At 43.1% G+C, this 13,790-nt stretch overlaps 1 protein-coding gene across 1 annotated transcript; it reads left to right on the top strand.

The window, feature by feature from the left end:
- The first annotated feature begins 10,156 nt into the window (after positions 1–10,156).
- Positions 10,157–12,649, top strand: LOC147454487 (BTB/POZ domain-containing protein). The gene has a single exon (XM_086516425.1). The coding sequence runs from the start codon at positions 10,897–10,899 to the stop codon at positions 12,316–12,318; it is 1,422 nt and encodes a 473-aa protein (XP_086372551.1). The 5' UTR covers positions 10,157–10,896; the 3' UTR covers positions 12,319–12,649.
- Positions 12,650–13,790: the final 1,141 nt, after the last annotated feature.

Here is a 13,790-nt window from a genome sequence, read left to right as displayed (position 1 = left end):
CGAGCACCCTTAGATAGGCAGCTAGGATGTATTGACTGTGAGTTAGACAGTTGGGATTGCATCTTGCCTTTACTGCCGTTGAGGCATTGTCGCAGTCTATGCTTACAAGACAGTGACAGGACAGTCAGAGATAGTACAGGTGCAGGACAAGTTTACCCGCAGCTTACAGTGTCAGAGAGACAGTGTTTTTTGAGCTGTTTTTTGGTCTGTTTTTGAGTACACCAGAGCCATTTTACAAAGGAGACTCTGCCAAAATTTATGCAGAATCTGAAGCTTTCTTGGTTCATTTGACAGGTTGATATTGGTTCAAAGATCAGTTTACAGGGGAAACTTTGTCGAATTTTTCCTAGGAAAGTAAACCACTGTGAAGCGTAGCTATGGCTGGATCACAGGACACTGCTCTTTACAATATCAAGAAGCTGGATGGAACCAATTTCCCATTGTGGAAGCAGAAGATTTGGCACGTGTTGGTACAAAAGAAGCAGATAAAACCTATAAAGCTCAAGGGGATAAAACCAGAAGATATGGACGAAGATGAATGGAGCGAAATGGATGAATTGGCACTTTCTACCATTATGCTGACTTTGGCAGAAAGTGTTTACTTCAATGTAGCAGACGAGATGTCGGCTTATCAAGCATGGTTAAAGCTGAGTGATCTATATGAGAATCAGAGTGCAACTTCACAAGTATACTGGCTTAAAAAGCTTGTTGACTTGAAGATGAAAGAAGGGAAACCTATGTCCAATCATCTGAATGAATTCAACACAATCTATAGTCAGTTGTCATCTCAAGGTGTCAAGTTTGATGAACCTGTTAGAGCTATGTTCCTGTTGATCACATTGCCGGAAAGTTGGGACACTTTTCGCACAGCTTTGAGTAATTCTGCACCTCCACATGGTTTGAACATAGCAGGTGAAGAAGGAAGTCTGCTTACTGAAGAAACCAATAGAAAGACAATGGACAAAGGCAAAGGAACAGCCTTAGTTGTCAGGGGAAGGACCAAAGAAAAGTACAAAGGTGGAAAGAGGAATCAGTCTCGTAGCAAGTCCCGCAGTGCTAAAGGCAAGAGTGACATAGAATGCTACCATTGTGGCACGAAGGGTCACATGAAAAGAGACCGCAGAGAATGGAAAGCAGAAAAAGGCAAAGAGAAAGTTGAAGACCATGGTGAGAAGAACAAGTCCTCAGTGAAGATTCAAGAAATAAATGTGACAAACACTAATGCAGAAGATGACAGTCTAGTGTCAGGAGACATCTACTTCTTGAAGAATACAATGGACTCAGCTCTTCTTACAGCATCTGATGGAAATGCACTGAGTGACTGGATTATAGACTCAAGGGCATCACTTCATGTGTCTCCAAACAAGGAGTGGTTTACCTCTTATGTGACCACTAAAGATCATGTTCGGCTAGGAAATGGGCATACATGTGAGATCTTAGGTGTTGGAGATGTTCAATTGAAGTTTCAGAATGGCTCTTCTTTCACGCTGAAGAATGTGAGACATGTTCCCGCACTTACAAAGAGCTTGATCAGCACAGGTTTACTTGATGATGCTGGCTACGTCACCACTTTTGGACAGAACATGTGGAAGATATCCAAGGGTTCTATGACAGTAGCACATGGAGTAAAGTCTGGAGGACTTTACATGATTTATGTATCAAATGTCTCTAAAAATGTAATCAATGTAACCGAGCAGCCGAACGTTTCTTTGTGGCATAGCCGGTTAGGACATATGTCCAAGAAGGGAATGGAAATCTTGTCTCGTTCTGGTTATTTGCCTAGATTTTCATTTAATGATTTTGAATTCTGTGAACATTGTCTATATGGTAAGCAAACACAGCAGCCACATAAGCATAGAAGCAGTAGAAGAGATACACAGTTGGCACTTGTTCATAGTGATTTGTGTGGACCTATGCCTAACCTATCTCTAGGGGGAGCTTCTTACTTTATGACATTTATAGATGATTACTCGAGGAAAGTATGGGTTTACTTTCTCAAGCACAAGGATGAAGCGTTTAGTGTTTTCAAAACGTTTGTGACACTTGTGGAGAATCAGAGTGGCAAGAAGCTTAAATGCTTACGCACTGACAATGGTGGAGAGTATGTTTCAAAGGCCTTTCAAGACTTTTGTGAGTCAAAAGGTATAAAACGTGAACTTATTGCTCCTTACAATCCTCCTCAAAATGGTGTTGCTGAGAGGATGAATAGGACCATACAAGAGAAGGTCAGAAGTATGTTGTCTAATGCACAGCTGCCAAATGGGTTTTGGGCTGAAGCTGTATCAATAGCTGTTCATCTTGTAAAGAGATCTCCTAGCAAGGTTTTGCAGAAGGATTCAGTGCCAGAGATGGTATGGTCAGGCAAAATGCCCTCATACAAGCATCTCAGAGTCTTTGGCTGTGAGGCATATACTCACGTTCCAAAGGAATTTAGGAACAAACTTGAGCCAAAGAGTAGAAAGTGCATCTTTCTAGGCTATGGTAATTCTGGTGAGATGGGGTACAGACTTTGGGATCCCGAATCCAGAAAGGTTGTCCGCAGCAATGATGTTCACTTTAATGAATCCAAATATCATTCTAAACCAGAGAGGGTTGACGAGATTAGAAGAGTTGTCTTCCAAGAAGATGGACCTGCACGTGCAAGACAAAATGTCAGGGCTCAAGAGGAGACATGATAGAGTGGAACCACAGGTTGTGGTTGAGCCTGAGCCACCTATTGTGCGTAGATCTGGACGTGTCACGCGACCTCCTGATAGGTTTGTTCCATCTATGAAATATGTCATGTTGACTGATTGCAATGAGGCTTCATGTTACAAGGAAGCAATGCAAATGAAGGACTCCGGGAATTGGCAATTGGCCATGCAGTCAGAGATGACAGCTCTGCATAAAAACAAGACATGGAAGCTAGTTAAATTACCACAGGGCAAAAAGGCTCTACCTTGTAAATGGGTTTACAGGTATAAGATCACCGCTCATGATAGTCAGCCAAAGTACAAAGCAAGGCTTGTTGCCAAGGGCTTTAAGCAAGAACAAGGCATTGACTTTGATGAAGTCTTCTCTCCGGTGGTCAAGATGACTACATTGAGATGCTTTCTTGCATTGGTTGCCATATTAGATTTGGTGTTGCACCAAATGGATGTCAAGACAGCGTTCTTGCATGGTGATTTAGATGTGGAAATTTACATGCAGCAGCCAGAAGGGTTTGTTGAGAAAGGCAAGGAAGATTGGGTATGCCAGTTGTTAAAGAGTCTTTATGGCTTAAAACAATCACCGAGGGCATGGTACCATAAATTCCACAAGTTTATGCTTTCTCAAGGCTACAAACGTAGTGAGTTCGATCACTGTCTATATACAAAGAAGGCTAAGGATGGTAGTTGGCTGATCCTTATTTTGTATGTGGATGACATGTTGATTGCTGGCAAGCACTTGGAAGAAATTTCAGCTTTGAAGTCAAAGATGGCAAAATCGTTTGACATGAAAGACATGGGTGAGCCAAGTCATATACTTGGTATGCGCATTGAGAGAGACAAATCAAAGAAGTTGATTTGGCTATCTCAAACAGAGTATATTGACAAGGTTTTGCAACGTTTCAATATGGAGAAGGGAAAGGCACTGAGTGTTCCATTGCCACCATATGTGAAACTTAGCAAACAAGATTGTCCCGTGTCTGAGGAAGAACAGGCTGAAATGGATAAGATTCCATATGCGTCTGCAGTGGGTAGTTTGATGTATGCAATGATTGCTACTCGCCCAGACATTGCATTTGCAGTGGGAGTAGTAAGTCGATACATGTCAAACCCAGGCAAGAAACATTGGGAGGCAGTGAAAGGAATATTGAGATACCTGAAAGCTACAAAGAGTATGCGTATATGCAATGGGAGTCAGGAGCTAAGTGTAAAGGGTTTTACAGACTCAGATTATGCAGGTGACTTAGACAACCGAAGGTCTACGTCAGGGTATGTCTTTACATTGGCTGGTGGAGCAGTATCATGGCATTCTAGATTACAAGATTGTGTTACTCAGTCTACTACAGAGGCTGAATATGTTGCAGCATCAGAGGCATGCAAAGAATCAATTTGGCTTAATCGACTAGTAACAGATTTGGGAATCAAAGAAGAGATGCATGTGTTATATTGTGATAGTCAAAGTGCTATACAATTGGCTCGCAATCCAGTTTATCACTCAAAGACAAAGCATGTGGATGTGAAGTATCATTTCATCAGGGAAATGCTCGAGGATAAGCAACTTCAGCTTGTCAAAGTTCACACCACAGAAAATTCTGCTGATCTACTTACAAAAGGACTTCCCTCATAGAGCTTTGCGCATTTTCGCAAGCAGTTAGGTGTAGGGTAGTACATCACTTCTCTACATCTTTTGTATATTAGCTTGTATAGTAGCTTCTCTCACACTTAAAGTACCACATTGGACTTTAAGTGGGAGGTTGTTGGGGTATAAAGCCCAATGTGGTCGCCCAGGTAAGTGGGCGGGCCGCCAGGTATGTACACATATTCTTTTGTAAAAACCTAATAAGAACTCACTATGCTCTACACATTACAGTAGAGCGAGTTCACCATATCGTCGTGCTCTTCTTCTCGCACTCTCTCTCTCTCTCGTGTCGCACTTCCACTCGTACTCCTTCAGATCAACGCTCACAATGGGAGAAGTACCTACCCCTTGTAGAGTATGCGTACAATAACACTGTCCATACTACTACATGGAAGGCACCTTTCGAGATCATTGAGGGAAGACCTAAAAGTCCCTTGCTACTTAAGGTACATGGAAAGATCTTCACTGCTTCTGCTGATGAGTATAGCCAAGACCTACAAGAATCTTTTCAAAAGATTAAAGAGGCTATATCCATCTCACAACAAAGGCAAAAAGATGCTGCTAACAAGCACATAAGGGCCTTAACTTTCAAGGCAAATGATTGGGTCCTACTCAAGTTTTCCAAGGCTCGATTGAGGCAAACTATGGACAAAAATCCTACGGGCCACCAAGAGTATTATGTTAAGCTAGCAAAAAGATATTATGGTCCTTTTCAAATCTTAAAACAAATCAACGAGATGGCCTATCAACTAAATTTTTCCAATCATTGGCTCATACACAATGATTTTCATGTAAGCCTACTTAAGCCTTACAAAGGAGAGCCACCAAGAGAACCAATAATTGAGGACCCGCCCGAGATCGAAGATCAACAAGAGGTGCTCCAGCCTGAATCCATCCCTTGACATGAAGACAAGGTACTAAGACATGGTAATATTATCCGATGGTATCTTATTAAGTTCAAAAATTATCCTTTTGAAGATGCTAGATGGATGCAAGGAACACAACTTAAAGATAGTATGAATCTTGTCAATCCTTACAATGCTACAATAGAGTAAGCAAATGTAAATGCTTTTTAAATGAACAATGTTTTTGTCCTATAAGACTAGTTCTCTTTTTATTGTGCACAAATTGAAGTAGTATGCATGGTTAGAATCATGTTTGTGATGACGACATCTTTCAAACACCAAGTAGAATTTGTCACTCTACTCTGGGAGTATCATATGGCCTAAAGAGCAGTTATGCTTGCGGCAACTAAGTCTCCCAAGCACCAAATGGATTAGTCATCCATTCTAGAATGATGTCATAGGGTAAAAATGGATCCTCTACCCACTAAGAAACGTGGACTAATTACTAAGACTTTATCTTCTCTACCTCATAGTCGAGGACGACTATGGTTTCAAGAGAGAGGTAATGTCATAAAATCTAATATCTATCTGTCCCAAATGACTTTCTCATATTAAACTGATCATTTAATGTTGGAAAATGAATGGGAACAAGAGTTAAAATATAGATGTGCTTTTAGATCTATCTTAGCACGGGACCAAAGGGAGAGAGGGCTACATCTCATTGAGGGTCCAAAAAGGAGATGGTACACCAAAGAGAAATGAGCACATAATGGAACTTAAAAGACCTTAGGGTTAGCTTCATTAAAGGCCTCCAAAGGTTAGTTTTAAAAGTCCTTAGACCTAGGACCTTTAGGTACTTTAGACTTAGGCAAGCTAGGCCTATGCTTGAGGTGCTTGTCGTGCTTGAGCTAACTAAGGTGCTTGAGGTGCTTCAATTGCTTGATGACCAAGGTGCTTGTGGTATTCAAGTCAAACATGACTCCTACATAGAAGGGGGAGAGCCCTAAGAGTAGGGGTGAGAGAGAACACACACACTCACACTCACACTCAAGGAAAGCCCAAGACTCAAGAGGCATAAAGGACACATGTCAAGCCCCTAGCCCTGTTGCCCTCAATGAATCATATTGGATGACCTTTAGGGACTTCCAATGAGATTTTAGATGAATTCAATTAATTAATTAAGGTATCTCTCTCAAAGGGGAAAGAAGAAAACTTGTCCAAATGCTATCCATATTGCTTGATATTATCATAGCTTGTGATTGGCTAGGCCTAGGATGGACCAATATGGTGCAACCTAGAGTAAAGAGAGAGAGGGGTCGACCAAGGCAAGGGGGAGCCCTCCTTTTTGCACATTCTCCCACACACTCATACACTCTCTCATGTGTTGAGCAAGAACTTCATCTCCTTCTCCAAGCTTGAGAAGTAGAGAGCCTACACCAACTCCTCTTGGCTATGGAATGCAAATCCAACCAAGAGCCATGCTTCAAAGCAATGCGTGCCATCTTTTTTATCTCCATTACTATGTTATGCTATGCTCTAAGAGTAATGATATGTGAGGAGACTATTTCTTTCTCGTAAGATACATCTTCTTCCTCTTCCCTCCCTCACTCCCTGCTAGCTCTCTCCACCTTTGAAGGTGTTTATGGTCTTGGGATTGAGACCGGGGACAAGTTAATGTTTTTGCAAGCTAGTTACAGGCATAATATTGGTGCTTGAAGCTTACCATCTTCATGGCATCAACAAGGTTTCAAGGAACACAAATCATGTATTGTACCAAGTCTCTCTTCAAGGAAGAATATATAATACAAAAGCCTTTTGGAGGGAGGACCAGCTCCAAGTAAATCCGGTCCTCAATTGTTGTCAATTTCTCTAATTCTCTCTCTCTCTCTCTCTCTCTCTCTCTCTCTCTCTCTCCTTCTCCTGCAAGTTTTGTTCATGCCAAGCTAACTAGGTATAATGTTTATTTTTCTACCTTCAATCAAATACTCTCCTTATGTTCATTAACAATCCTCTCAAGGAAATGCTCACTATTGTTACTTTAATTCCGGTACAATCAATGTTATTAGCCCTATTCCGTTTACAAATCAAGCATCTCATGTTTGATCTATTAGTGTCGAGGCCCGACTTAGTAGCTATAGTGGAAGCATTTGCAACAAGGATTATCAGTCGTACGATGACTAACACTATCATGTTGCATTGTGGAGCTCTATAGATCATACAATAATGTTTGTGGGATCTACTAGCGTGGATGTGCACACTCGCCTATCCCTAGAGCCCAGTACGATTGCATGCAAATCGAGTGAGCGAGCTAGTGGACATAGGCTAAGACAATTTCTCACCTATTTCTTGTGCATATTGTTAGTTTAGCTAGTAGGACCCACTTATTAGCATATTCGCCTTTAAGTGGGAGATTGTTGGGATAAAGGCGGTGTGCCTTGTCCTCAGCCAAGTCCTCAGCCAAACATCCAATGTCTGGCTATCCAGGCACTCACTAACCACTCATCCCTTATTATTTATATAAAATAAAAATAAGGCGATAAAGTTTGCTGCTCTATTCTCCACCCACACAGAGTGCTCCTCCTTCTCCCACTTCACACATGCACGCACAACACAACCCACACTCACACTAAACTCTCTTTATGAATGTTGTGGATAAAGGAATCTATTAGCTTTGAAAGTATGATTGAAGTCCATTGGTAGACCGTACATCCTAGATCTTGTATATGTTTCTGAATTGTGTGTAGCTACTTACAATATGTAGAAAGCCCAAGGGGGAGGGAAGGTGTGTCACCACATGGAAATGTTTCAAAGTACGATTGGATGTGATGAGCATTCTAGGTTACCTCCATCAACATTTATGTGTATAATCATATCTTGTTTGAGAATAGTGGCATTTGCCTGAATTTGAGGGTTTTGCAAGTTGTTCTACCATTCAGATTTTTGAAATTCATATGATTTATGTTTCCTGTGTGTGGTTATTCTAAACAGTTTCTTTCTTAAATTGTGTCAAGACAAATTGGGTGAGGGAATCCACTCTTAATATGAAACTCTAACAGGGGAGTTGGTTGTGTCATATTGAAATGCCCATACTTCTTTTTGTTTTGTCGAACCATGGGGAGATTGAAGTGGTCAATGTCAATGTGTAAACAAGGGTTGTAAGATTGGTGCAAAGATCTCTCTAAAGGTGCCCCGCATGCTAACACCTTCATATATAATAATTCTTAATCGCAATGGCTTCAGTGATGAGAAGAGTCTTGGATAATCTGACCAAGAGAAAACAACAATCTAGTGGATCCTTTCTACAAAGATCTCCTTGGCTAGAAATGGTCTTGACCACTTAGCAAAGTCTTTTTCTCTATGATGTTCACTTTACCAGAAATCTGTTGCAAGTATTCTTTCAAGTTGGAGTCACCTAACAAGATGAGGGAGGTGTCAAGCTCTATCAACTATCTCCAGATGAGAGCCCGTTCCATACTAGTAGGCAATGGTGTAGTGGATGGTCTTTGAAAACACCATGACACCTTAGTGCCGTGAGCATAAAGGTATGCTGGAGAAATGGAAAAGAGATGCTCGAACCCGAAGGGTTACATCTTACATCTCTCAGCTTGGATATCTCTATGAAATGTTGAGGACCTCATGGTGAAAGGATAGCTCTAGGGACGTGCTTTTGAAAATAGGTATCACACATTAAGAGGTGGAGACATTAACTAGATGTCAACTTGTTAATGATGTAAACTAACATTGTATGAACATGCCATACAATTCATTTGTAAGTTGTGTGCTCTATGTTCATGTGTGAATTGTGTGTGAGTCAAAGGTGACCTAGTTGTGCGTTGTGCCAACAAAGAATCTGTTTTGTTAAACTTTTAGATAGGAAGGTTGATAGGCATGCACTAGAGCGGTGGTAAATGCTGCTTCCATTTTGAAGACAATCGTGGATCAAGTGCCCTTAAACGCCCATCGAGCGAACACTTTCTTTCTAGAAAAATGGGTAGCGATAACTATCCAACGAAAAGATTGGAGGTCTTTCCTCGTCTCTGTTTCACACGTGCATTGTGGGAAGGGATCAAGGGAGGGCGTGAGTTTAAGAGCGTTGTGCAAGATACAGGGCCATAGATCTGCACCCCAAATTTGCAAGTATACCAAAATTTATTGAATTGCTTGAATTTACAATATTTACGATTGTGGGGGGCAATTCCCTTATTTCAAACCTACGATATGAAGTTGGTTGGCCAAATTTACAAATTTTACCCAAATTTTCACAAGCTTCCAGTATGTGTGCACGATTTCACATAAATCGCTCAAACAAAGGAATCTGGTGATGATCCATTTTGAGTAGAACTTGGCGCTAGAGAGGGAGCAGGGATAGGTGGCGCATGCCTTCCTTTCAAGACGGAACTGCCCACATAGAAAATCCGGGTGGCATTTTCTCTCTCTCTCTCTCTCTCTCTCTCGCACATGGTTCCGTGTCTCTGTCTAGAACTCTCTCTCTCTCTCTCTGACTCGAGAGCTCTACGAAGCCGATGGGCAGTCGGTTGCCGACATGTCAGTGTTATATATGTATTGTGTGCTTGTCTGTGCTCGCTCAACAGGGGGTGGGCTTCTCTCTCTCTCTCTCTCTCTCTCTCTCTCTCAGGTGTCAAGGGATGAGCAAGCAGGGCTGAATGAGGGAGGAGGAGTCGAACATGGGTGGAGGCCGAGGGAAGCAGGAGCAGGGATGGCATTGGCGCCACCTAAGGAAGAGGACTGGGGGACGCAGGTAAAGGGGGGGAGGAAGGAGGCTCTCTCTCTCTCTCTCTCTCTCTCTCTCTCATGCAGGAGGGGGTAGAATCAGGGGGCGCCAACCTCAGGGGGCGCAACGGGAGGCAGAGTCGCCACAGAGGAGCGGGGAGAGGAATGGGAGAGGGGGCCGAAGGGACAGGTAGGGAAGGTATTTGGTTTCGGGGGACGGGGGAGGGAATCTCGCCATAGAATCCTCCGAAAGTAATGGGGTTTCTTTCAAATGTAGACAGAATTCAACGCGTCGTGATTGCACTTGGCAAATAGAGAGGGGTCACATTAGAAGTGTTTGCATCAATCTGATTCTAGGTATGCTTTGGTCAACAAATAACAAAGTCAAACTTACGCAACTTTTACACGTGTGCAGAGTTTTGGGACTTTTGGCATTTTACCTTGCCTGTTGCACCTCAGCACAAAAGGGCACGGGAATTTTTTGAAGCTCAAGCGGTGGGATCCATGGCAGCGAAGTCACAACACGACGATCAAGATGTGCGCAATCGTAAGATGTCGAGATAAACTAGGACACGAAAAGATAAACTTGGACAAGCAGGAGAGCTGTCCGAATTTATTTATCATTATTTGGTTTGCCCACATGTCAATTTTTTCGTCACGAGTGTAGCGATTAAAACATTGGGCTCTCATGACGGTTGCGCGGGTTCGAGTCTCCGAGCTTGCTGTCGACGCCCAATTTTTTTCCCCTTTGGACCCCCACCGCGGATCCCATCTCTTTTCTCCCGTGCCCTTTAGTGCTGAGGCCTGCCCTGTGTGTAGAAGAGACGGCCACGCAGAGAGAGAGAGAGAGAGAGAGAGAGAGAGACACAACCATAGCTAGAACCTTGAATCTTCGTTCAACTTCTCTCTGCTTCTGTACATAGAAAGCGGGTTTGACATAGCCACACCCAGGTAAACCTCTTCTCCCCTTTCCTTTGGCGGCGTCTTCCTCGCCATGACCAGTAATGGAGCCTCCCCAGAGCTCCAAAAACAGAAGCCTCCTCGCCGTGTCACCATCTCTGTAGGGGGGAAAGCTTTTGAAACCACAGTTGCAACTCTGCAAAGTGGTGGTCATGGGTCTCTTCTTGCAAGGTCTTGCCCTGTTCTGCCATCTGATCCGGCAGAGATCTTCTTCGATCGCGATCCCTCCACTTTCAAGATTCTCCTCAACCTTCTGCGCACACATAAATTGCCCTCCTCCTTCGACAAAGATGCCCTTATTGAAGAAGCTACCTTCTACGGCCTCCTCAGGGTTGTGAAAGAAGCCATGGCTCCCGATCATCTGGATGGAATCGATCTGCAAAAGGAAACCAACCTTCTTCCAACCGGGCGGGACTACCCTGCTGCTCTGTGTGCGTCTCCGGATGGATCTCTCTTGGTCTCACATGGCAGCAAGATAACGTTTTTCAACTGGGCTCTCCGCAGACACCACACTACCCTCACAGAATTCAACACCATTGAGACTCTCCATCGTCTTTCTGATTCGCATGTTGCATGTGGCTCAGCAGACCTCCCTGGCCTTCACATATATGATACTGTCCATGGCACACATGCAAAGAGCCTCGTTTGGGCGGACAAAAATGATACGCGTGTCTACAATGCATGTGTTCGTGCCATATGCTCCAACTCCACTACCCTTTTTGCAGCATTCGAGAATGGTCACAAGCTTGAGAACACAGTTCAGCTAATTGATCGCCTCACTCTTCAGGTTACAGGTGAGCTTGCGCGGCAAAACGGTAATGCAAGCCATCTTAAAGTTGCAACAAAGCTTCACTGGCTTTCGACATATAATTGGCTCATGACAGTGGGGGTGCATGGGGGTGCTTTTGGCTACAGCGGATATATACGACTATGGGATGTTCGACAGAAGAAGCATGTCTGGGAATGGAGAGAGCCGAATGTGCAGGGGATAGATCCACGGCTTGTTGAACGTGACAGTTTTGCAGACATTGCGGTGGATGAAGAGCATGCAGGTATTTTCAAAGTCAGCTTGGAATCGGGTAACATTGCTATGGCAGACATGAGGCATTTGAAGGCACAGGATCCTTGGATGACACTTACAGAGGTAAATCCGGCCATGGTGATCAAGGAGAAAGGTGTCAATAGCAAACTATTATGCTACAACAAGCAAATCTTTTGTACGCGGGCTAGCGATCTTGAGGTATGGTCAGAGGTGCCGCTTGCCGGAACAGAAGTGGATGTGGCTGATAGAGAATACTGGGAGACTTCATTTCGAAGGAATTTTGTCGAACACAGTAGACGGCATGGTGGGCATGAGATCACAAACCTTGATGCAGGTGGGCAGCGTCTGTTTGTTGCACGCAAGCATATGCAAGGGGTTGAAGTCTGGGAGACCAGACAGATGTCTGCTGTGTGAGATGTTCGGATTTTCTTGTATTTTCAAGCCACGTCCAGAGTAAGAACCCACTTACAACCTACATCAATGTGTACACCAATTTGTTTCATACACTCATGTTCTTCTTAAAGGTATGTGCCCAGGAATGCTAGATACCGAATTGCTTAAACTCACGCTTCTGACAGTATTAACCTCATGGGTCTTGCAGAGATATAACCTTTTCATAATGTAGGGCATGTGGGAAAAATAGTGAATGTTGTCTCTCAGCATCTTAGCTGCTAACTGATCTTTGTGTACCGACTGGGAACCGCATCCGTTTTAAAGTATAAAATTGAATTTCAAGTTTACAGCATTGCTTGTGTAAAGGATGATGTACATGATGAGCTGGTTTTTAGGAAGTACAGACTTTTCATCGGTTTTTGCAGGGGAAAAGTGGATTTTAGGTATCCTACCCCAATCAGATCCTAAAATCCAACCCCCAATCAGATAGCCACTTCTCCTTAACAAATATCCTTACTCACACTCACAAGCAAATCCCCCTTGCTCCTATCTGTGGGAGTTGGCACTAATGTTGAATGAAAGCTCCTTATCTACTTAAAATTAAACTGTTAATGATTTCATTATTGTGTGTGTATGTGTGTGTGCGCGTGTGTGAGAAATCGATCTGTTTTGGTGAGTTACTGATTTCATCGGTCTCTTTATGATTGTCTGGCACTTTAGGAGATTGACCCATCATTGTGTGCCGTTTTCTCATATGTGTTCTGACTATGTTTTTGTTCACTATGAATGGGTATCTCTGGTTGATTCTTTGATTTTTTATAGTCGTGGGTGTTCTAAGTACAATTTCCCACAGTTGATGTTCTACCAACAAGGGATTCTATTTGCATCTCTCCATGGGGGGGAGGGGATGTGAGAGAGAGAGAGAGAGAGAGAGAGAGAGAGAGAGACGTCTGATGCACTATTGTAAAGTCGGGTAGAATTTGTAAGTTTGGTTGTGCTTTTTGAAAAATATATGGGAGCGGGCTCGATGTTGTCAGTGTTGACCAATGTAAATTCACGAAATCAGTAAATTCAGGGCGCCAAATCTATGGCTGTGATCTTGCCCATCACCCCAAAATCACGCCTGCCCTTGATCCACTCCTCCTATACCCCGAATGAGACTTGTAACTGTCTTAACGCTCAGACGTACTTAACATTCAGTGTTGTCAATGTTCAGTACCTTTGCTGGACTATTGTGCTTCAAGAGTGTGAAATGCTGCTCTTTTTTGGCCTACACATGATCTTAATAAAACATTTGAGGAGCAATTGGGACTGTAGGTTAGAGCTAGTGTCATATGGCAATCAAAGATGGTGAACTGTTTTGCTTTGTGTCATTTTGACAGAGGGTTGGCATTGGTTTCCTATTTGTAGTGGGTCGCACGCGCTCTTTCTTATTCTCTGAAGTATGATTTTCCCCTTGGTTAATGCAAGTTTGGGCAACTTCTATGTTTGGG

The sequence above is a fragment of the Adiantum capillus-veneris genome, chromosome 7 (genome assembly GCF_014529385.1).
Source record: "Adiantum capillus-veneris isolate H3 chromosome 7, ASM1452938v2, whole genome shotgun sequence".
Taxonomy (NCBI): Eukaryota; Viridiplantae; Streptophyta; class Polypodiopsida; order Polypodiales; family Pteridaceae; genus Adiantum; species Adiantum capillus-veneris.
This window is presented reverse-complemented; position numbering and strand designations above follow the sequence as displayed.